This window comes from Labrus mixtus, chromosome 11 (assembly GCF_963584025.1).
Source record: "Labrus mixtus chromosome 11, fLabMix1.1, whole genome shotgun sequence".
Lineage (NCBI taxonomy): Eukaryota > Metazoa > Chordata > Actinopteri > Labriformes > Labridae > Labrus > Labrus mixtus.
Window position 1 is genome coordinate 12,790,291 of NC_083622.1, and position 23,304 is coordinate 12,813,594.

At 40.3% G+C, this 23,304-nt stretch overlaps 1 protein-coding gene across 3 annotated transcripts in view; it reads left to right on the forward strand.

Annotated features, from left to right (window-relative positions):
• The window catches only part of LOC132983696 (mannosyl-oligosaccharide 1,2-alpha-mannosidase IC), a 213,985-nt gene that overhangs the window by 135,399 nt on the left and 55,282 nt on the right, over window positions 1-23,304 (forward strand). For all 3 annotated transcript variants that reach the window (XM_061050126.1, XM_061050125.1, XM_061050123.1), the window contains one exon: window positions 6,696-6,776. In XM_061050126.1, the coding sequence (XP_060906109.1) occupies window positions 6,696-6,776 (81 nt within the window). The remainder of the gene's footprint in view (window positions 1-6,695; window positions 6,777-23,304) is intronic.

Here is a 23,304-nt window from a genome sequence, read left to right on the forward strand (position 1 = left end):
CACTAGGTCACAGTCGCGCCAACTCCAAATTATTTAAGAGAGTTACCAACATTGATTTTCTTTGCTTTGTCTGCACCCAAAGTAGTGCTGGATGTTTCAGGACAAATCAAGATCCCGCATTTTTGATCAAATTATTATTTATTTAAACCAAGGGGCGAGGACACCTAGTGGATGTATTGTTTATGACAGGAGTGACACACTGGAGGAAGTGAGATGATGGTACAGTAAGAGCTGAAAACGTCAGATACAAGTGTGGGTCGGCTGGTTAAAACAAACGGAGGACTCACAGGAGGAGGATAAAGGTTGATGACATTTCTCCACCTTTTTCCCGTTCTACTAAAAGTGAAGCCATGATGTCGCCCTCGGGCACTGGACATCTTGATCTGTTTATGTCCTTTTATAGTCAGAGTGTGTGCAGTCAAGACTCTGCTGCAGTTTTGACGTCTCACCAAAACACATATTTAACCAAAAAAAAAAACAGAACACACGTTTAACTTTTCCAAAACGGCAAAGATCCCTCAGGTCGGTACAGAACAGATTGTTATGTCTGTTTGAAGCAGTTATGGAAAGTTGTGTGAGTTTCCCTCACGTTCCCGCTGGCTGTTCTTGCTCTGCTCTGCTAATCTGGTAAGGATTGCAGCAGGAGTCGTATTTGCCACAGAGCTGTCAATCACTGCATTATACCCCTACAAAGAGTTTCAAATAACTCAATTATATTAAACCTCTCCGAAAAAATGAACTCTTGAACTTAAGTAAGCACCATAAGATTTAACTTAAAGACAGACACAATGTTTCAGGAAAAGGTCACATGACGTATTTAGATTTTCTTCCCATCTGTTAACATGGAGGAGGCGGAGTCTATGACCTACAAAGCAGCCAATTAGTAGGGAGGAGCTCCAAATGTTTAACTTTATCTTTTGGGTTATCGCCATCTTTTTTTATCGATTGTGTGTTTGTTACCATGACGACAAAGTTCTGGGTATCTTCTGATGATTATTATGATTATGAACTTTCTGACTACCTAGTATGCGTGGTTCAAGTTTATCATCCAAAGTGTTCATATGGGAGTGAAAACAACGAACAACAGGTTGTGCAATTGTCTGAAAACTATTTCATGTGTCAAAGCATTTAGAAGTTTGTTTTATGCCACTTTATTTAAAAGTCTTATCAAATCGTTTCACAAGATAATGTCCTCATCACTCACTTTTTAGTGAGAGGCCAGTGTAACGCAGCGTATAATTCAGCTGTGTTCCTTATCTTTCCTGAGTCCTTCTGTTTTGTTTTTCTTAATTGGCGTGACGTTGAGAGCTCCTTCTCCATCTAGGAGGGCTGTATGGCATGCTCCAGAGGTTAGCAGTCATTAACGCTAATGTTGGAGACTGCTCTCAGAGCTTGGACACTCATCAAGACCATAATTAATTTTTTTAAATGTTTGATGAAAGCATCCACAGCTCGCTGTCGGGAGAGTAGCTGGGTGGAGAAGAGGAGCCTTGGAAGACTGAGCGGCAGCGGCTTTGAGAGCGCAGCTTGCTTGACTGGCAGAGATTAGAGTATCTGGATCTAATTGGTCGCTTTCATGATTTCTCCATGTTAATTAACGACGTTAAGTTAAATCACTATGTGTGAATCACCAGCTCTGCTAGGGGAGGCAATCAGCTGCTTAATTTTTATCCGTGGCTCATCTGCTCTTTTTTTCTCCATCACATCAGTCTAATTTGGCTTTGAGAAGTGGGAGTCGGTGCAAACCTGGACGGCGGCGATGCCTCCAGACATCTGCCCAATGACAATAATGCCTCTTTATTAGCAGTGAATCATTACATTTAGCGTCAGAGCCGGACATGCCGCTGGGCGACTCAGCTCCTTGGCTCACAGTGGTAAGGCGGACCATGCCAATGAGGCTCATGTCCCGGGAAAATCTGGGCTGAGTCCGACGACAATCTCAGCCATGATGAATACTGCTGATGAATACTGATCAACAGAGAAAGCAGCATCAAATACTGTCAGCAACATCGCACAGGGCTGCTGAAGCAGATCATCCACAAGGTACGACAGCGATGTGCCCAATGAGTCATTACACTCATTAATTAAAAAAAATGTAAACCATGAATTAACATTTTAACATGCACAGAGCTGTCCTGCCGGTCTATTCTGCGCTAAATGACAGATTCTTCCTGTTAAGAAACATTAAAAATGTGCTCTAACTTGTGAAATTGATCTGTGCTCTTTGGCACATGAGGTAGTCAGACATGTTTTCTGTCAATGGCTGTTTGTCTGTAAAGTTTAGAGAGCCAGTTTAAGCAGAACTCAAGCCCCGCTCTGTGGATATTTACCCAATAAATTTAGGTCTAGTTTCTGGTAAACTCGCATGAGTGGCCGTGCAGATTAATTCCGCCCTGTGTTGTAAACAAACACAACTGTCGCTGCACGCCTCCAGATGTTGCTCCTCCGCTCTACCCCTCGCTGTGGGAGAGAGATTTCATTCTCTCCTGTCTGTGACTTTGAAATTGTTTTATTTGATCTTTTCTTACTTGTTTCTTCTTCTCTGCAAGCTCAGCCGTACATAATTGCCCTAAAATCAATACACAGGGGGAGAATGCCGGTCTACAGGACCTTTAGAGTCCAGTAAGAATAATTTCAGTACATGGATATTTATCCAATCAACGCTCCACCCCTCTCGTTCATAATTAGATTTCTTGCGGCGTGATTCGGATCAGATCAGTCTCTTCCTATTGACGTGTTTACATGAATCATTTCTATTCTGATCAGGCTTTTATTTAGATTATTTTGAGTCCATGTGAAATATTTTTTTCAGTCAGACAGAAGCAGAATAAAATCCAATAAACATTTCAACATCCCCTTCTGCAGTTTAAAAAAACATGCAAAATTTCTACTCATCCCTATCAAAAACAGCCTTTGACATTGTTTTTAATCTTCCATCTTGATGTCTCACATATGATGTGATGATTGAATTGATTTATGTCAGTATGAGTTTAGGCTGTATTGTTTTGTCTGCTTTGTTCGAGCCACAGGGCTTTCTTTTTGAGTTGATTTAATAGAGATGCAAAATCCAAGCAGCTGCCCCAATTTCACCCAAACAATGTTTTAGTTGTTACTAAAAAATACATCAGATTCAAATAAAACATCAACAAAGCCCCTCTTCATAGAACGACTGCCTGCAGCCTTGTGTTATATCAGACTTCATGTTGTTGTAATTTCAAATACAGCACTGGTATTAATGAGCATTTCAAACAAAGCTTGCCGTGTGATCTTTTTTTTTTTTTTTAGACCACAGTGGGACGTAAAAGTGTGATTGGCTGAAGCTTTGTCAGCGTGCCTCGCCCTCCCTCTCTGCACCTTATACCTGTCCTGCTGAGTGCCACCATCACTGGTGATAAATAGCTACTCTACCTCTAATAGCTGCCATCGTAGTGCCATTACTGAATGGGCTGCTCATTTCAGGGTTGGCAGGACATCACAGCTCACCGCCCTGCCAGAGGAGTCTGTGCTTTGTCTCAAGAAATGTCAGCAGTGGTGCTGACTTCAGGACCAAAGCCAACACCGTGGTTGTATAAACGCTCTGCTGTTATCGTCTCATTAACATCAAACTGATGTCAACGACAATAATTTGACTTTTTTGTGTCGTCTAGTTTGCTTTCAAAACAAATGTTACTTGAGAATAGGTTTAGCAATTTATAGTACATGAAGTAAATATGTAAACAGTACTCTTTTATTTCATTGAATTTTGTCCCTTTGTCTTTATTTGGATAGGAGAGTGGAAAGAGTAAGGAATTGGGAGAGGGAGAGGGAGTGGGGAATGAAATGCAGGAAAGGAGCCACAAGCCCGACTTGAACCTTTGCCGCCCCCTTGGAGGAATAATCGTCGTACACCTACACTAGGCCATCAGCGCCCCATAGAGTATGTTAAACCAGAGTGAAATTCTGTGTATGCGTGCAAATATTTGGCCAATAAAGCTGATTCTGATACTTTTTCTGAACAGAATCTGCAGATAATTAGCTTAGCCTAGCTAAGTCAGCTCAGCTTTATAGAATGGAAACAGGAGAAAAAGCTGGATGGGCTCTGTCAAAACTTATATAAATATATATAAAATCCATATAAACGAACCACAACCTCTACACACGGGGCGGGTGTTATCCTCAAGGTGGGCCGCCCTGGGTTCGAATCCGACCTGTGGCTGCTGGCATATCATTCCCCACTCTCTCCCCGTCTTTTCTAATCTATCCACTGACATGTCTCTCTAATAAAGTCATAAAAAGCCCCAAAATATATTGCAAAGTATATCTCGTTCATTTGATCAAAAAGGGAAAAATGTATAAGTGCTATGCTAAGCTAACCTTCTGTTCAGTTCACTTCAGTTTATTGCCATTTGTAGCATGAAAACCACATTGGAAAACATTTGCAAGAGGTTAGCAGTCGCTTCATATGTAACAAACAAACAGGAGAGAGAGGAGTTATATATCCAGCTGTAAGCCAGTTAGTGGAAGAAGAGTTTTCCAAAATGACAAATCGGTCCTTTAAGTATCAAGATTGTCAAATTGTGTTTGTTTCCAAAATGTTTGTAAAACTCCAAACGTCTTTATGTTGGCAGCATTTTCTGTGTAGATGAAAAAGGCAGACCCTGTTCATAATTAATGATGCCAAGTATTGATTGATGTTAAATAAAGTGAACACAGAAAGTGTTTAAAATATAAATAAGAGTGTATATGGAGATAAGTGATACCAGTGAACAGATGTCAGTGAGTCCCCCTCTCTATTCCTCAGAGGGGAGCTAATTGCCCTCTCTTGCACCCAATTACAGTTTCCTTATCATCCACACTTGAGATAGCAATTTCCTTCTCCAAGTCAATGAATACCAGTCTGCTTCAACCTTCTGCTAAAGTAAGTCAATAATTATGGCGGCATTTTGAGACATATGCAGCGTTACCTCTTATTTCATGTTCAATTAGGAAAAGAAGTAGGCCGAACAAATTGAATGTTGGTAAACAGAAACTTAGCATGGAAGCTCTTCCATAGCTGCTCCAAGCTGCAGGAAGAAAACATCAATTACTGGAATGTTTCTAAAAGCACAATAAATATATCTTTAAGGAAGGGCTCTTAATCAGTACATATATTTTGTACATGTTTTTACTGATTAATTAATTGATTTGCCAAATACTGAAAATCTTGACTTCCCACAGAAGGTTTTTTCCTCTGTACTGCCTACAACTCGATCTCTCCATCCACCTGCTTAGCAAGTGAGATTATTTCTGTCAAATATTAGTGCCTACTGCTACGCTTATTTGTACCTTACTCTACATGACCATAATCTGTAGCTGATAGGTCATTAACCAAGAGTTTTCCCTCATAATTACTGCTTATAAATAATAAGGTAGGAAGTTGTTGAACATTCATTTTGATCTAAATATGCTTTCTCTTACTTTTTCCTTATAAGAGCCATAATAAGAAACGCATATTAAGATCATAATCATTTGCCAACAAAGGTCTGTTGAGTATGGCAGGTTGACGTTTAAGTTGCTGTCTCAAAGTTAAAGTAAAGCTATGCCACCAAAGGACACACATGGTTCCAAATATTCACCCTCTGTCATGTGAGGTGATTAAAAGTGATGATGATGTATCAACTGTGATACGATTCTCCACCAGAGAAGAAACTGAGTGATTGACTTCAGACAACACGGTCATATGTCAAAAATAAAATCTTTCCAAAGTCTGATTTCACACTCTGAAGTCACCATCCAAATCACACATTTAAATACGTAGCTCAGGTGATGCTCTTTGATTGGACATTTCCAATCAGCACCTTTTGTAGGCTGACCTAAGATTAGAAACCTTGTCCATGCTTTTCTAAAGTACCTTCTGTAGACCCAAAAATATGATGGCTATCTAATCAGCACAACACCATGCAAAGGCATTTCTCTTAAGAGAGGCAGGGTTTTTTTCCCCTGCCCTCTCCTCAGGTGTAATCAGAGGTGTTATTCATCACCGCTGCTTCTTGTGTAAAGAAAGCAGAAAGGTTTGCAGCGTTCAGTCACTGCTCCTGTATACAGAACTGTTTCTGCACTTGTGTTTTTCCCTCTGAGGACGACAGTGGACAATATAATTTTCCATGCACCCAAAATGACTTTTATAGGAGTTCATGCAAACTGCCTCAAACCACCAATAACCCAACTTCTGTGAGTGGACTGAAAATCATCCTGAATAAACAAATGCATCAGTTTTATGCAATGCATTGTCTCCAACCACAATGTAGCTCATCCTTTGCCACTGTTAGGTTACTTTTGGTCCTTTAAATGTGTTGCATCACGGGTTTTCTTTTGTAACATCAAAATAAATGTGTTTATTGTTCCCATGTTTGCAGGGAATGTCACATCTTACAGTGTTTAATGTGGAACACAGTATTTCTCTGTACATAGGAGCTGTTTTACGCCTCTGGAGTCTTAAAAGTATTCTTTATCTACCTGCTCTCCCAGTTATAAAATACATTTACGCAGAGAAACTACAAACTAAGTAATGAAAAGTGTTTATGATGACTGCAGTGTATTATTGTTTTCCATAAACTCCTGTGCGCTGCTTTTTCGCTGACTGAGACCTCGGCTGAATATGACATTTAATGATTTGATCTCTCTCTCTCTCTCTCTCTCTCTCTCTCTCTCTCTCTTTCCCTCTCTCGCTTCGACAGAACGGGGAGGCATCGCTCTTCGAGGTGAACATCCGTTACGTCGGCGGCTTGCTGTCGGCGTACTACCTGACAGGAGAGGAGGTAAGATTAATAGATGTCTGTTATTCCCGTGCTCTGCTGAGATCTGCTGCTTCCTTTATCCCCAACCAGGCCTGCAGTGTGAATGATGAACAAGTGGGGACTGTGAGAGTGACTGCATGTGTGTTCTTCCGTCAGTGGGTGTGTTGTGGTGTGTCACCATAGAACTCAGATCCCTCGCTGTTAGTTTTCTGACCATAACATGACTTGCACACACAGCACACGCAAGGTTGATCATTTTAAATTTCAGCTATTTACACTAGATACACTGCAAAGACTCAAATCTTACCAAGAGTATTTGTCTAATTAGTCAAACATGTCAAATTGCACTTATAAGAAACATTTACCTGACATGTCCATAAAGTATTTTTTCAAGATATTACAAGCAAAAAATAAGACCTGAACTGCTTGAAATAAGGGAAAAAAGTTATCGATGCAGGAAGCAAATGTTTCCTGAAGAAAGGTAAAGATCTCATTTCAGGAAACTCACTTTCTTGCTGCATAGATATCTATATTTCTTTTTTAGATTTCTTTTTGGGCTCTTTGCCTTTCTTTGATAGGACAGTGGATCAAAACCAGGAGAGAGATTGGGTAATGACATGCAGGAAAGGAGCCTCAGGTCGTACCTGAACCCAGGCAGTCCACTTTGTGGAATAACATCAATATGGGTGCGACCTAACCACTAGGCCATCTGTGCTATGAGCTATTTTCATTAATTACAAGCAATTCAGGTCTTACTTTTTGCTTGTCCTACATTTAATAAGATGTATATCTGGACTTGTCAGGTGAATGTAGCTTAAATTTAGTCTTTTATTGAAGTTGCTTTGAGGAACTTTTTTTGTTTGTGATGATTTGGCGCCCCCTGTGGACAAAGCAATACCTCTTTTCTCCTTGCTGATATTGTCCCTGTATGTGTGTGAGTGGGTCTGTCAGTCAACTATAACCATGACTGTGATTATTTGTGATGTGAAATGTGATTAAAGGCTGAGTGGCAGTGCGCTGTCAGTGGTCCAATTGGACACCTATCCCATGGCAATGATTACAGGCGTGACTTCTAAAAATAACTTCTTGTTAGAGGTAAATAGTCAGCCCTGTACATTTGTTTGAATATACTCTTAAAGCATTATTAAGACAATATGAAAAGCAAGTAAATTAAACTCAGAACAAAAAGGTTGTTTGTTTTGATTTGAGTCAAAATGATGAGAATTGCCCGTCTCAGCTTGAACAGTTACCACGGTTGTGTCCTTGAAGAAGCGGTCTTGCTCCATTGAAGCTGCTGAGTCTAACAGCCTGTGGTTACAATGGAAAGCTACCAGGTGTGAAGCTGTGAAACTTTATGAGTGTGATGCTCGGCCTTGCCAGAAAATAAGTTCTAGAGTCCAGTAAACCTTGGCTGAATAAATAAAGGTATAAAACTGTCCTGTGACAACCACACGGCACCAATGGTCCAGTCCATTATGAGGGCATCGTGAAGTCACCGGAGGTCAACGTGTCGCTGTAATGAGCACCTGCCTGTAGCAGCCTCCTGGAGGTAACCCTCTACATACTTACATGCATACACTGCACTTGTACTGTTTGTGAACGCAGCTCAATGGAAGAGGCTAGAATCTGTGCAGGAGCTGAGTTAATGGAGGGAGAGGATCCTGTGACATACGAACACTCAAGTCTCTTAATGGACATTGATTTGCAGGCCGAGTGAGTCGAGGGGAGAGCAGCATAAAATTGTCCACTGCTGCTGAATGAGTGAAATATGAATACATTGTTGGAGCCTGGAAGATATTATTGAATCCATTATTCCACATTTGCGTTCCCATTAAATGCCATGCAGAAAATGTTCCTCTATGTGATTTGCTGGAGCATGGAAATTTCTATATGTTGCTTCGATAATTACATTTTCTTATATGAGTGCGTGTGCAGAGAAAAGAGTGTATTATCCATGGCGTTGGCTCTTATCTCACCATTTCACACAAGGACAGGAATACCAACTAGAGACACCATCCAACAGCAACCTTTAACTCCTTCACACTTCTTCCTCACTCCTTTGCTCCAGTGCTTTCACACCTTCTACTCCATGCCCTCATTTACCAGACAGTTTTGGTGCCTGTCATCCTGCATCAGTTTCCACATTCTGGCAAGCGAATATTTCAGGTCTTTATGACCCGTTAGGTTTATATTTATCATCTTTGGAGTTTAGAAATAACTCATGCTAAACTTTATGTGTCATAAACAGTCACAAAGAGGCAGAGAGCGGACGGAAAAGACGCTTTTTGTTACAAGGATAGTTGAATGGTTCCTCTTGTTCACTTTTTTCAATTCTAAAACACACAGGAAACGACCCAAGTTCAATATAAAATGTGTTTAAAATCACAATCCCCACATTTACATGCTGTAAAAAATGATCTTGCATTAATCTTGCATAGGCTAAGTATTTTTCTTATTGCAGTTTTAGAGATTCTTCTCTTAACTGATCAGATTGGGTTTTGCAAATCCATACAAGTTTGCAAAAATACTTTCTTTATCAAATTAGAGAAAGTACCATCAGGAGACAGTGAACCAAGAACCAATTCCTAGTTTTATTTCCCTTACAGCACCAAAAATTGTGCCTAATTTGCTCCCACTGTCTGCTCCATGTCGAGGTCTAGATCTGTACTTCCATTCTCTGCTCAGAGCTGCACTCTCATGCTGACAAAGCTCATTACGTCTACAGATATTTGAGGGGAGACTTTTTTCCAGTTTATTGCGAACTGCGAAAAAAAGCTTCTTCCCTTGATGGAGCAAGCAAGGGCAAATTGCACAGAAAAAAAAACCCATTTGCTTTGTGCATAACGGCACAAAACCTGTATCTGCCCGGTCGAACCTCTGCCAGCCACAAACTGATTTAACACCCATTTATTGTATCAATTACAGTTATGGCAAAGTAATATTGACAGACTGTATTAACAGATAACAGATAGATTACATGTGTTTTGTGAATTAGATGGTATCTTTTTGTCTCATTTGCAGCTTTAGCGTTGAAAAAGCTGCACAATCATTTTGATGAATCAGGCCCTCTATCGACTCCATTTTCTCCTCCTCACCACACTGAAAACATAATTTTCTGGCTGACGACTGCAAATCTTTCTGCTCATCATTTTCTTTGATTTTAACTTTCTTACATCTAACGGTACATAATATCTGTCATGAGATGGTGCACACCACCTAGGTTTCCCTGACGGATGTGTCAATACCCTTTAGCCTGGCACTGTTATCCATCACATGGCTCACGTGTGTGTTTTTTGTGAAGGGTCCCTGAGAGAGAGAGATGGATCCCCCTCCCGTCCATTCCCCCATTAGCGCCTTTTCCCGAGTGTGTGCTGTTCCATCCGAATGATAGAACCGACAGATTGAAGGTCTGTTGCTGCTGCAGAGACTTAAATCACCCGAGCTACAGTTTGGGAGACTATTACTGGATGTGGTTCCAGTTTGACCAGAGGACATTGGGCAGCTGGTGCCGCTGTAAATGATTGCCGAGGAGCGGGGTGATGATTATGGCTCCATGCAGGATGCAGTTTGCTAGTGAAGTGCTTGGAGCAGAACAGGAACAACACCTGACCATTAATAACCTCCTGTTGTTTTTCACTCAGTGTGTGTGTGTGTGTGTGTGTGTGTGTGTGTGTGTGTGTGTGTGTGTTTACTGTTTTTATGTGTGTTTTCTTCGGGCCCCAGAAGCATCAGGGTTAGTTTTTATGGAAGCAGTCCCCAGGTTAAGCGTCTTGTTCAAACGACTCTGGCTGCAATCGCCCCTGCAGCTTTCACCGCTCTTTCATCATCTTTCGTCACACACTCCTGGCCAGGCCAAATGGCTTCAGCACAAGTGGCAAACTGCAGGTGTTACATGTCCATCTTTGATGAACATACTTGTGTGGCCATTTATCTGCACCCCACGGCGGCGTTACCAATGTTCCTGTTGACATTAATTGGTTACTCGTTTATTTATTAGTCTATAGTTCAAAATAAGTAAAAATGTATGCCAATTACAATTTTCCAGAGACCAGCTGGACTATTCCAACACCAGCAGTCGGTTTCAGTCGATGCTATTTGATGCTATTTGATGCTATTAGCAAAAACCAAACATTTGCCTGGAAGGTCATACAGCCAATATTCAGGTCTTCTCTGATACTACTGTTGTCTTTTCACTGTGTCACTATATCTACAGTTGGCAGATCATTTAGCAGATTGTAGCCTAGATGTTACTATTGACACTATTTTCATGCCTGAATGGTTAATATAAAGCCGGAATCTGCAGCTGATTAGCTTATCTTAGCTAATTAAGCTAGCATAAACATTGGGAGCAGGGGGTAAGAGCTAGCACAGTTCTTTGGAAAGATAACAAAAATGACCTACACAATAGAATAACCTCCAGTTCTCCTATTACATATAGGGTTAGTCTATTTAAAAAGCTGTAAAAGTGCAAAGCTAAGCTAACTTGCTGTTAGCAGTAGGCTAGCTTCGAACTGCCAAAGAAACAGGAAAGAGAGAAGTTGAGGCATTTCTGCAACTACAAGCCAGTTAGTAAAACAAGGGTTTAACAGAATTACATCAACCATACTTTTTCAAAAAGGAAAAAATAATGGAGATATTTGATTTTGTCTTCAATGTAAAACTCTTTCCAGAAGTTCCAGAAATTGCTAACAAGTAGCTATTTTAATCATTAGCTTTGTGGCTAACTGAGGCCACTGTTGTTCTTAAACTGTTCTTATGCTTACATTGTCCCTATCTTGACATTAGTGACAATGTAAGTGATTAAAAAGATGAAAAAAACTCAAATTAGCTTGCCAGTCATCGGGGAACACGAAGCTCTCTGAACTGAGAGTTAAAAGAGTCTGTATCGCATAGTTTGTCACATTTATTTTAAAGACATGGTTTCACAATCAACGCCTATCTTCTGCTAGCGAACCATCCTCTTGCAGTTCTTACTGTGTCAGAAGAAATTGTATTAAATTATATTTCCAACCCAGAGTTCTCCAAAGGCACTTGAACCCTGACAGGAAAGCCCAGATGTGCTCCTCACAGCCATTTTCATTGTCTGATACAGTTTTCACAGCTTCCAGGTAAAGCAATTGTTTCCAGTTTCTTTTGGAGTGTGTTTAGCTCAGCAGAGGAGCTTTGTCCTCAGATTGCTTGTTTCATTAGACCAATTATCCATTAATCCCTAATTTTCCAAGAAAGAAATTATTTTCAGTGAAATCCTCAAACAATAAGCTCAGACCAGTAAGTGTGTTTTGTTGCCAAATGATTGACTCCGTTAATGATTTCAAAATTTTGTCAAATAATTCTTATTGTGTTTAATTAATACAAAATCATTATTTTTCTTCTCAAATACTCCATATTTCCCACATATAAGCTCGTATGTGTTCGTCATTTGATCATCTCTAGAAAGAGTGTGTGTGCAGCTCTTGTAGTTGTCTCTGTACAGCATAAGCATGTAAGTCTTTCCAGGTTTGTTTGCATCTTCTGAGTGCTCCTCTTTTCACCTTCTTATGAGAAAATGCATGTTTGTTTGTCAACTCAGTTGACACCTCAGTTTCTCCCCTGCATGCCTAAGTGTGTGCGTGGGGTGTGTTTAATTTGTCCGTGTCCATTTGTATGCATGTAAATGTGTGTGGTGGTGAGACCTTGTTGTCTCATCCTCTTCCCCTTGCAGGAACACAGATGAGTGAAAAGAAACAGAGAAAAAGAGGGAGGGAGGGGAGAGAGAGGGAATGAATTCAATCAGCCTTGTGTGAAAATTGCCTGTAGGCTGAGCTGAAGCAGCAGGAGGAGAGAGAGAGGCAGCAGCCGGCAGAGGAGAGGAGAGACGTGTGTTCATATGCTCATCAGCAAGAGGAAAGATGAGATGGAGAGAGAGAGAGAAAGAGAGAGGCAGGGGGGAGATCAGGGGAGGTGAGGAAGAGACGATGTGAGCTGAACGGAAAATGTGAGAGTGCAATAGAAAGTGATGCAGGCAGGGAGGCAGGAGGAGAGGGGGATAGAAAAGATAGAAAGAAAAGGAAGACATCCTGGGTAATATCATATACGACATCCAGGGATTCTTTTTTTAATTGAAATGCAGTTAAAAAAAATTAAGACATTGAGAAACTAATTAAAGCTTTTCTGGTTGACATTTAAAAAAATACATACTTATGTCTCTGATAAAACGTTCTTCTCCATTAGCTTCACGTTTGATTTCAACTTTTTTATAAAGTGAAATGAAACCCAATAAAAGGTTCATTGCCTTTATGTTGTCATTAAACGCACTGGGAATGAATATGACCTATTTTTTCCACATTATTGATTCTTTATTTGCTGGTTAAGTGCGAGATAAAAGTTTAGAGATGAACAGTAATAAGTTCTGCTGGCTGCTCATAACAGTTTGGTTTTAAAGTGGCATCCTCGAGAATAGAGCAGATAAATTAATTTCAACAACCAGGGAAGTTTGTACAATTTAGTCCTGAATACTTTCTAGTGTTGGATATTTTAAATCTTTTAATTCTTCTTTTTACAACGGAAATAATGAATCTCAGGATTTCCCCTGAATCGATATTGAATTGGGGAAAAAATAATTGCAATGCATTGATGAATCGATATTTTTTAACGAGCCCTTTATATAATGACATAATATATAAAATTGCTCTTCTGTGTGACTTGTGTCTCAAGGAATTAAAGGGATTGAACTGTCAGAGAAGTGGAGATGGTCGACTGATTTATTCACGATTTCTAAACAATTCAGGTTTCTGTTTTTCTTTATAGTAAAATCCTCTGCCAGCATGCATCACTGCAGTGCGATTATTTCACCAACAACTTAAATAATAAGGACAAACAATGGCTAAACAGGTAGATTAAGTTATCATATTGCAGTACAAACGTTTTGATCTCCTACTCCTTTTATCCACATCCCAAAATGTCCTTGAGCAAGTCTCTATTCGCTATAAAACCTGAGGCCTTCGGTTGCATGGTAGTTTGCTACCATTGCCGTGTGAATGGTTGAAGGAGCAGCTAAATTGCAAAGCACTTTAAAAGAATAAATAATATTAGGCGTGGAAGGACTCGTAAAAATGTTTTGATTTAAGGTAAACAATGTCAAAAGAGGATGATTGGTCCTTTAAAGGTGGCATAGTTCCCGGGAACTGAACGTGGGCTGATTTGCCATGCAGTGACAATCCATCAGCCAGGTGTAGTATAGAGTCATCTCAAGGAGTTTCAAGTGCAGCTCTCCTTCTGATATAGAGGAGGAGGATCCTACAGTAGGAGATGATAGACAGCTGTCAGCCTCGCCCGAATACTTAAAGCAGCCTGAGACTGACTCCAACTCAAGAGGAATACAAAGTATTGTTGTTGAGTTCTCAGGATAATAGTTATATATTCTAGAGACAAAGCAGCTCAGATAGTCAGCATAATTTATAAAGTACATTTATAACAAGTGTATGAAAGGTAAATAATGCATTAGACATTTAAAACGGGCAACAAAACAGACTAAAAATAAAAGGTTAAATGAAATGGAATTAAATGTTTAACATTGAAGTTAAAATGTCAATGAAAGTGCAGGGATATATGTTTAACAAAGGAAATAAAGTTTGAGAGTGGCGGCTGGTCAATAGAGGAAATATATACATGTAGAATTTGAAAAGGGTACGGTAAATTGTATGTATTTATTAATTAAAATATTTAATCAGCAGTAAAAATGTAGATTTAAAGCATTCTGTGTGTCTAAAGTAACTACTAATGACAAGTTTCTGGTCTCGGGTGCTAGTATCAAGCGCTCTAAGCCTCCATTGACTCTTGTTATAAGTTGCACATGCGCATTTACTCCTCCACAACCCAAAGGTAAACAGCGGAGGCAAACGTCCCATGAACTGAGACATTAAGAGCGAGTCATGCAGCGTCACTGCATCAGAGCATAGACTGTTACTTAAGGTAGATCAGAGCAGCAGACCAAGCTAGCATGAGTCAGCAGTTTTTTAATTTTGTCCCCGCAGAGTTTAGGAAATACATTTCCTGTATGTATGTAAGTATGACACAGCAGTTTCCTAATTCAAAGATACCCCTATGCTGATGCTGTTAGCCATTTATTGCCATTTTCCAGTATGTGTTAGCATCAAGCTAATGAACTAAGGTATACATCCCGGTCTATTTGTGAGGAATTGTGCCCACCCTGGAGAACAATGCGCCAGCCGCCACTTAAAGTGATTTTATAGCAAAGAAGGCTTTTTCTGCCAAAGAAAGGCAAAACTGAAACAGCTTTCTTTATTGTTTCAAACGCTGGAAAATGATAGTCTTGCAAACATGAGCTATTAACAAATTAAATCACTTGGTTTCTGATATTTCATGTTTTTGAGTCATGTCAGGAAGGAGGGATTTTCAATTGTTGTAATTGAAAGACATGTTTTTCATCCTTTCCCATGTGTGATGGACTATTTCAGCCCATGAAAGATGCACAGAGGCATGAAAGAAAAAAGACAGACAGACTGGGGGGGGCCAGCAGGCAAATTGGCATAGAGTGAAAGCAGGCAAGACGAAGTATGAAGAAAAAAGAGAAATTCATTGACAAAGATAAACTGAGATAGAAATCAGAGTGAATACATGTCAGAGAAGAGAAGACTGGAATGAGCTTGAGAGGGAGACTTTCTGTAAAAATGAGACAGAGTTGAACATTTTGCCACTGAAGGAAGGTAGGGATTAGGCGACATCATTTCAGTCATCTGTATGCAGCCCCGTTATGAACCTCATTTCACTTAACGAAATCTCGTCAAGTCAGTAAATAAAGGTCAAAGCCCTCGTTCTAAAAATAAACTCTCTGCTTGAATAAACACAGCCACTCATATCATGGCATATGTTTCTCTGAGAGGTGAAATTCTAATGTGGTTCTCCTTGGGAGGAAATCATTATCCCATTACCTGCTTATTTCCATTCTGGGTCCATCACTTTCTGGCCCATAACTTCCTCCATGCAACTATTTTGCTCTGGGATGAAGGAAAAATGTAAACATTGGATTTTTTTTTTTTTTACCTTTTCTACTTAGGAGAGCCAGGACTGACTACAGTACTGTTGTGTTTTTTCTCTGCTAAAATGTACACACTTTCTTCTTTTCTTTTTTTGACAGCACCATTTGGTCCCTTTTTAGAACATGGCTGCATCGTGTGAATTCCATCGTTTTTTTGTTTCTTTGAGGGGGAATATGCCCGTTGAGGGGTGCAGTGTTTGCAAAGTCCATGTTGTTTTCCCTCTAATTGGCTGACCCACTTCTTTCTCCAAATGTGTTTTTTTTTATTTTGGGTCATAACACAGGAGAGCACTCCCACACTTACAATATAAATATCATTGAGAGAAATGGTGTAAATTGTAAACTCCTCTGGGAGATGACAGCTTCTTTATTTGGATGTTTTTCTCTCTGTCGCATCATTAAGTCGCATCATTAAAAGCCGAGGGAAAGTGTCATGTTAGTTTGCAGAAGTGTGCTGCATGCATTAACGGGGGAACAAAGTTTGCTCTTACACTGAATGATTTGACCTTTTCTCGCCTGCTTGAGGAGATCATGCAGATCAAATTGATATTCATAACACAGCTAATGTGGACCAGTGTGTCTTAAGACTCAATCACCAACTAATACTCAGGAGGAATTTGAAAATGATCTGCCTGTGTGCGTGTGCCTGCATGTCTTTCTTTCTCTTTTTCTCTTTGCATTTTTCATTCCTGCAGCATCCCCACAAAGATTTACTACTCCCACAGTGTTTCTGCAGTGATGCAGCTGAATTTAAAAATGTGTTGTCCTGAGAATCTCAATTTTAATATCTTTATTTTTGATGAACACAATTTGTTTAAAAAATATGAGAAAATTTAGTGAAATTGATATATTAGAATTTACCACGACTTTTCAACCCCCAGGCTGTGTCACACCCTGGTTGTCTTCTTGCCTCTGCCAGTTTGAACATTTACTGTACAAGCCAAAACACCTGACAGCACTTTGAAGGAGTGGCACAGAGAGATGCTGTGATGTTTTGGGTGTTAAGGATTATGTTTTTGTTACCCAACTGCAATGTCCCAATCAGAAAGCTCTATGTGTTTTAAGGTTTCCGGATTATTAACATTAACATAAGTTCTTATTTATATGCACATACTTGTTGTCCATATCTGTGAACAAATATACAAGTGGGCTTTGAAGGATAACACATCTTGTTAGTAATCTTGTTAGGGTCCAACATCTGAGGATGAAATTTCTTTCTTAAAGGTCACATATTATTCTCCTTTTCAACCAGTTTAAACAAGTCTCAGAACTCCCCAAAACATGTCAATGATATTTCTTGCTCAAAATCCACTCTGATCCTGTAACATGCCTATAAACCTCTCTATTTCAGCCCTGCTCAGAACAGGCTGTTTCTGTGTCTGTAGCTTTAAATGCAAATGAGCTGTGTCTGACCACACCCCCTCTCTGGAAGGGCTCGGGTGGCTTGGCCTTTCTCGCACCATGTCCTATTGTTTACGGTGAGAAGGCAGACTCAGAGGGCAGAACAAACACCTAGCTGTGGGAGTGTCACCCACCTGGGGGAGGGGTTACTGCCCTTTGTGATGTCACAAGGGAAAATCTCCAAACGGCCTGTTTGAGCACACATTATCTGAAAAGTGGAGCAGCCAAAAGACAGAGATGGATTTTTCTCATAATTGGGGGGTTTATAGACAGACCAGGGACACATATTAGTGTATAAAACACGGTAAAGTGTATATTGTATAATATGTGACCTTTGAAGCTCGCCATCTTCTTTTTTCAGTAGCCTACCATCACTACACTGTATGTTGGGTGTATTTTTGTACTTTCTGCTCTGTTAAAAGTCAGCATGTGTCACAAATATTCCAATTCCACAAATGGAAAACAAGTAATTTTGGAGCGTAAATCGCAATAGACATCTCATCTAATCTAAACTAGTAACGCAGTCTGTTGGGACTTGGATTGGGAACTTGATGGTATCCCGACCAAGGCAGCATGGACCCAACATTTCCTTTCAGCTATTTCACTTCATGGTAGTCAATGGTGATCCTGAACCACCCACTCAGAGACATCAGACTGCTGTAAGCTCTCTGCTATTAAAGAAACAGAAAAAGTGGTCTTCTGCATAGCCATGACTAATACCACACACTGACACACATCCTGCTAATGTTTCCTTTTAATATGACCTCTTTTCTGCAGTTGCACCACTCACCCCCGGCCACCCAAAGTTCAGCCGGGGCATATACCTGCACTGTGCTATTTGTGGCCCACTGACTCAGAAACATAATGTACTCTGAATAAACTCTTTGCAGAATCACCTGGGTGCAATTACATCCTCTTCATGTGCTTTTGTCAGCCTAGTGGAACAGTGTTGAGTATTTTGTGCTGTTGCAGTTGCATTAAGGGAATCTCATTTTACCCTCTGCCTCGATTTCATCTCTTATTCCTGCAGGAGGTCCTCGACTAGATTTTCTGGTATCTCTGGCTTTCGCTATAAAAAGATATGTTTCAGGTCATTAAAGAAGTATTTCGTTTTTGAATCTCTGACCCAGATATTAAGCTGCGCAGTCTGATTATCAAAACCTTTTCTGGAGTCTTAAGCAGCCATTGAGGGCCCTTTGTGTCTGTCATCTTCTCCTCATTTCTTTCACATCAGCATCAGAGATATGAAATCATCCTCCCTGCTGTGAGCAACGTCTCAGCAGAAAAGCGTGAGGTTTGTCTTGAGATAAATTTATGCCAGGTGTTTCTTTTTTTACCGTACAGTTTATGGGGGTGTCAATTGAATAAATCTGAGCCTCAGTGGAGCAGTGGGTGCTGATATCCATTCGAGTGTGCAAGGAGAGGATCATTTTCAGCCATCCTGGAGGGAGAGGCAGGGATATACTCTCCTGCCAGTTGAAGGGTACAGTGCCTCTCCTGACACCCCATCCCCCATCACTCTGGCTGCCTCTTACATAAGCCGTGCTGAGAGGCAGAGAAAAATGAGAATATGAAGTCTGGTTGAAGAGAGAGAGATATATGGTGAGCCGGTGCAGGTAGGGATATATTACTGAGATGTACTGTCTGTGTGGCAATAATGTAGAAGAAGAAGTGCTTCTGTGATATAAAGGAAAGTAGGACCAACTTCACAAGTTTTATAGCTGATGTAATATGTTTACTTAAGCAAAAACACTGACTAGAATTTGCAGTACTTATAGAATAATATAGTACTTATAGTTAATGAGTTAATAATAATTATTAAAGGGGGAGTTTGTCGCAGCTTGTTTTTAGCCTGTTTGTTGGTCTGTGCCTAAACATCTCCAGAACTGTTTGATAGAGTGCCATGACACTTGGTACACACATTCATGCTACTCACGGAAAAAAGTTAGAACTTTTGTGAACTGCAGACTTTTCTTCACCGTCAAGTTAACATTTGAATTTATCCAATACTTCCAAATCGTTAGCATTCAAATTAGCTGCAGCATACCAAAGTAAGTGTTTCATGCTAATTAGAATATGTTGGCAAGCTTGCACTATAATGATGGAATACATAAAAAGCAGATTGTCAAAAAAACATTGTTACATTGGACGTTGTTTAACCCAAGGTATGACATATATGTAACCGAGTTGATTGTTTAGTTCTGGTGCCTTAACCTGACCAAAGGTTTACATTAGGTTTAGACACCAACACTAAGTTTAGGACCAGGTCATGGATTTGACAAAAACAGGAAGTCTTCTTGTCGTAATGCCCTGACAACAATATTTATAGAGGATGTAAGCTAGCAGCCCTAACCTCTCAAAATTAAGACATGCTAGCCAATCACAACACAGTTTTTCTAGCCAATTACAGCACAGTAGTACTAGCCAAACAACACATAGTAAGGCCGGTTTAGAAGGGAGACTATTAGGACAAAAACAATACCATTATACCTGCTCTGCTTAATCCCAGCATACTCGCACTGTCGTTATGCTAGCATGCTAACATTAGCGTTGAGCTAAAAGTTCAGCTGTGACTTAATTGTGTCTAGAATGGTTGTACTGTTGTGCTTGGTTCAGAGAAAAACTTAGATGAAACACTTAATGTGGTTCAGAGTTTGATGTTCTATGTGTTAACAGTACGTTAACCTTATGTTTATAGCCTCACTTTCTTTCACATCGTCAGGTTTTGATAAATCTCAGCTACACTCAGGCTTTTTATGAACTGGTAGCATTAGACCTAATCATTTTCACGCCGTGCTCATGTTTCTTTAAACATGATGCTCGCCCTCTGTGACTGTGAGCTAAGTAATGAATATTATGTTGCAAAATAAAAACTGGAATCAATTTATGCAAGGCCTTGTAGTTCATACTTTTTTTTCTGGCGTCATTATAGCTTCAGAAATGGAATATGGGGAAATAAATTACTACAGAAAGTGTGTAAATAAGCTGAATTCACACTAGCCTGCTTGTTTTAGTCTGTCTGTGCGTGATCTGCTGCCTGTGTGTGAGGAGTAGCTGCCTCTGCATTTTTATCTGTTTTTCTCCTTTTGCTGAAGAGCCAAGAAGTTGTCCTGAAAGAAATTTCATTCCCTCAGATCAGACCGGATCATCATAATCGCACTGTAACCTGCCCCGCTCTGAAGTCCCCGCTGCAGGCTTAGCCGTGAAAGCAGCGCTCCTTCTCCCAAACCCTCATTCTGCCTCGTGTACAAACACATAATCTCATTTGTGCAGAGTTAAAATAACTGTGCACAGCTCCCCTCTTACACCTTTCACTTTTATTACAGAATTAAGAGGCTGCTGGTGAGAACAACATCGCATAACCAGCGGCTCACACATCTTGCAGTATAGCGTGTTGAGTTGTTCCATACATCAGAGGGTACAGCTGATTTAATATTTGTTTGGGTCTTGTACAGTCTTTTAATAATAGCTCACCCACTGAATAAATCTGTCTCTGAACAATGAGCTAGCAGCTTGTTTGCAGGACCTGCAGCCAGGCTGAGCTTCTTGGTAGAAATGTTTTATCATCTATACAACGTGTTTCTTCCAAACACTGATTCTGATAATATTCCAATGCCTTAAACCCCTCTGGAGCTTTTATGATTTTGCATTTCCTCTTTCCGTTCCTCTTTCCTATAGCTGTATTTATATGATTTAAAGATGAATAACACAATGAGATACAAATTTAAACATAAAGAAAACGTTATTCCAGTTTAAGTACAATACTTGGACATGCATTAAAATAAAATTAACAAAAATCTGGAAAATTAAATAATAGAAGAGGGGGTAGGTGTGAATATATGCTGCTAGCTTTCATTAATGATTTGCTCTCTGCTTACACCACACTGGTGGAAAAGGTGCATTGATGATAATGATTCTGCCTTTAAGAAAGTATGGAAGAACGAGACATTGGTGGCCCTGTGGTTGGTGCGTGAGCCCCATGTGCGGAGGCTGTGGTCCTCTGGGCGGGTGGCTCAGGTTCTGGTCCGACCTGTGGCTCCTTTCCCCGCATGTCATTCCCCACACTCTCTCGCTCACCCTGATATCTGACTCTGTCCACTGTCCTATCCCTCCAAAAAGGCATAATAAACCCAAAAATAAACCTACTACTGTACAACTGAACTTCCAGGGATATGTTTGTATGAGAGACTAAATTATAACATGATATTTATTGTTGCCGTTCTGTGAGAAAAACACTGAAGCTTCTCTTTTTTAAACACAATTGTTCCCCTTAATGTGTCCCTACCTTCTACCTATCAGTCTGTTAGTTTTCTTCCTGGAGAAAACCTTCAATTAGACCTTTTTTTCCTGGTACATGCCTTTCCTGCTGGAGTAATTGGACTCAGCCTGGGAGAGTTTTGGCACAGGACCAAATGAGCCCAATCCTCAAAAGACGCTCTTTGTGACACATTGTGTGTGTGTGGGTTTTTTTTTTCTTCACAAGTCTCGCCAGTCAGTAAGGATGTGAGACAAGACAAACAAATGAAAAACCCTGGGATCATTTGGCCCGTTCTTAATGATGTCAGCCTTCTGGCATCCCAGCCTTTTCATTCAGACTCCACCATCGGGCCTTATTTCTACAAGCTTCAGTGCTCCTGTCTGCCCATCATCAATTAAATGAGAGAAAATGATGAATTGAGGACATAATCAAACGTTTCAATAAATACTTTTGATTGACAGCAGGCACAGAGAAGCTTCTTTTGGATAGTTTTGTGATGTTTTTCAGCCCTCCAAAGACACAAGAATTTGATTTAGCAAAAAGAGGCCCCATTTTTGTCTCAGTGCATGGTGAAGCATTATTTAAGGGGCCCGAGAGCTGGCTTTTAACAGCGAAAGTATCGACCCTGATGGCTTCGGCTGCAATCAATGCCTTCCTGGAAAGGGAGTGTCTGTGTCTGTGTCTGTGTCTGTGTGTGTGTGTGTGTGTGTGTGTGTGTGTGTGTGTGTGTGTGTGTGTGTGTGTGTTGGGACTGGTGGCTGACTTCATGGTGCATGCAGATCATGTAGTTGTGCAGCAAAAGTAAGATACAGAAAGAGAGACAAGAGAATCTCCTTACTTGCAAACAAGTTAACAAAGCAATGAATGTAAATGTGTCTGAATGTGAGCTGCGATGTTGCAGCCAGTATGACGTCAAGTTGTGAGTGTATAAAAAGAGCATGACGCAGAATTGACACTAAATGAAAGTTTTGTCCTATTTTTATTGAATCCAACTGAACATAAACATGTTCAAAAATGATAGCACTTGTTTTTCTTGCTGCTAGGAGTGTATTTTGAATGCTCACAGTGCGTCCATAACCGATTTTTTTATTCAAAACAAGAACCCGGTGAAATCAGTTTGGGTGTCGGCCTCTCTAAGCATAAGCTGGAGAGATAAACGCGTGTGCCAGTGTCAGTTTGTACATCTTTGTTTGCCGACAAAACAATCCTGCTCATACCAAATATGAAAGGTGCGGCGCATTGATGTCCCACACTCCAAAAACACAAACACGGTGTCACAAAGAGCAGACAGGGCGGCTCCTGGCCTCGGAACAAACAAGCCGGAGCAGAGCAGCGGAGATTACTGACAGTAAAGTTGATTCAAAGTGAATTTTGGGTCAAGAGGGAATCTTGAGCGGCAATATTGCCACAGAGGCAGCATGACAACAATATGAAAAATAGTACCATTTGGTGTAGAGGACTTGGTATGTCTTATTGAATTCCATTTCCCCTGATTAATGTGTCTGCGCCGTCCCCAGCGTTGCCAAACAGGTGCAAACATCCGCAGTTTTTCAATTCCAGATCTAATTGAGTGTGTTTTTCATGAAGCTGCAGCGGTCATTAATTAAGAACATAAAAAGTAGCACATTAATCGTTGGAGCACGCGGGTTAGAAAACCTACTTGCAATAATCAATTAGATGAGAAATAATAAATGAAATCTCCCGGTATGCTGCCAGGAGAAATGCAATTATTTATCACCCTCAATTCATCCCAAGAGGAACCTCCACATCTGTGAAGCAGAGGTAAATTATTAGTTTAACATCTTCAGTACAGGCGGCAAAACAACCAGCCACAATGCACACATTACAAATAC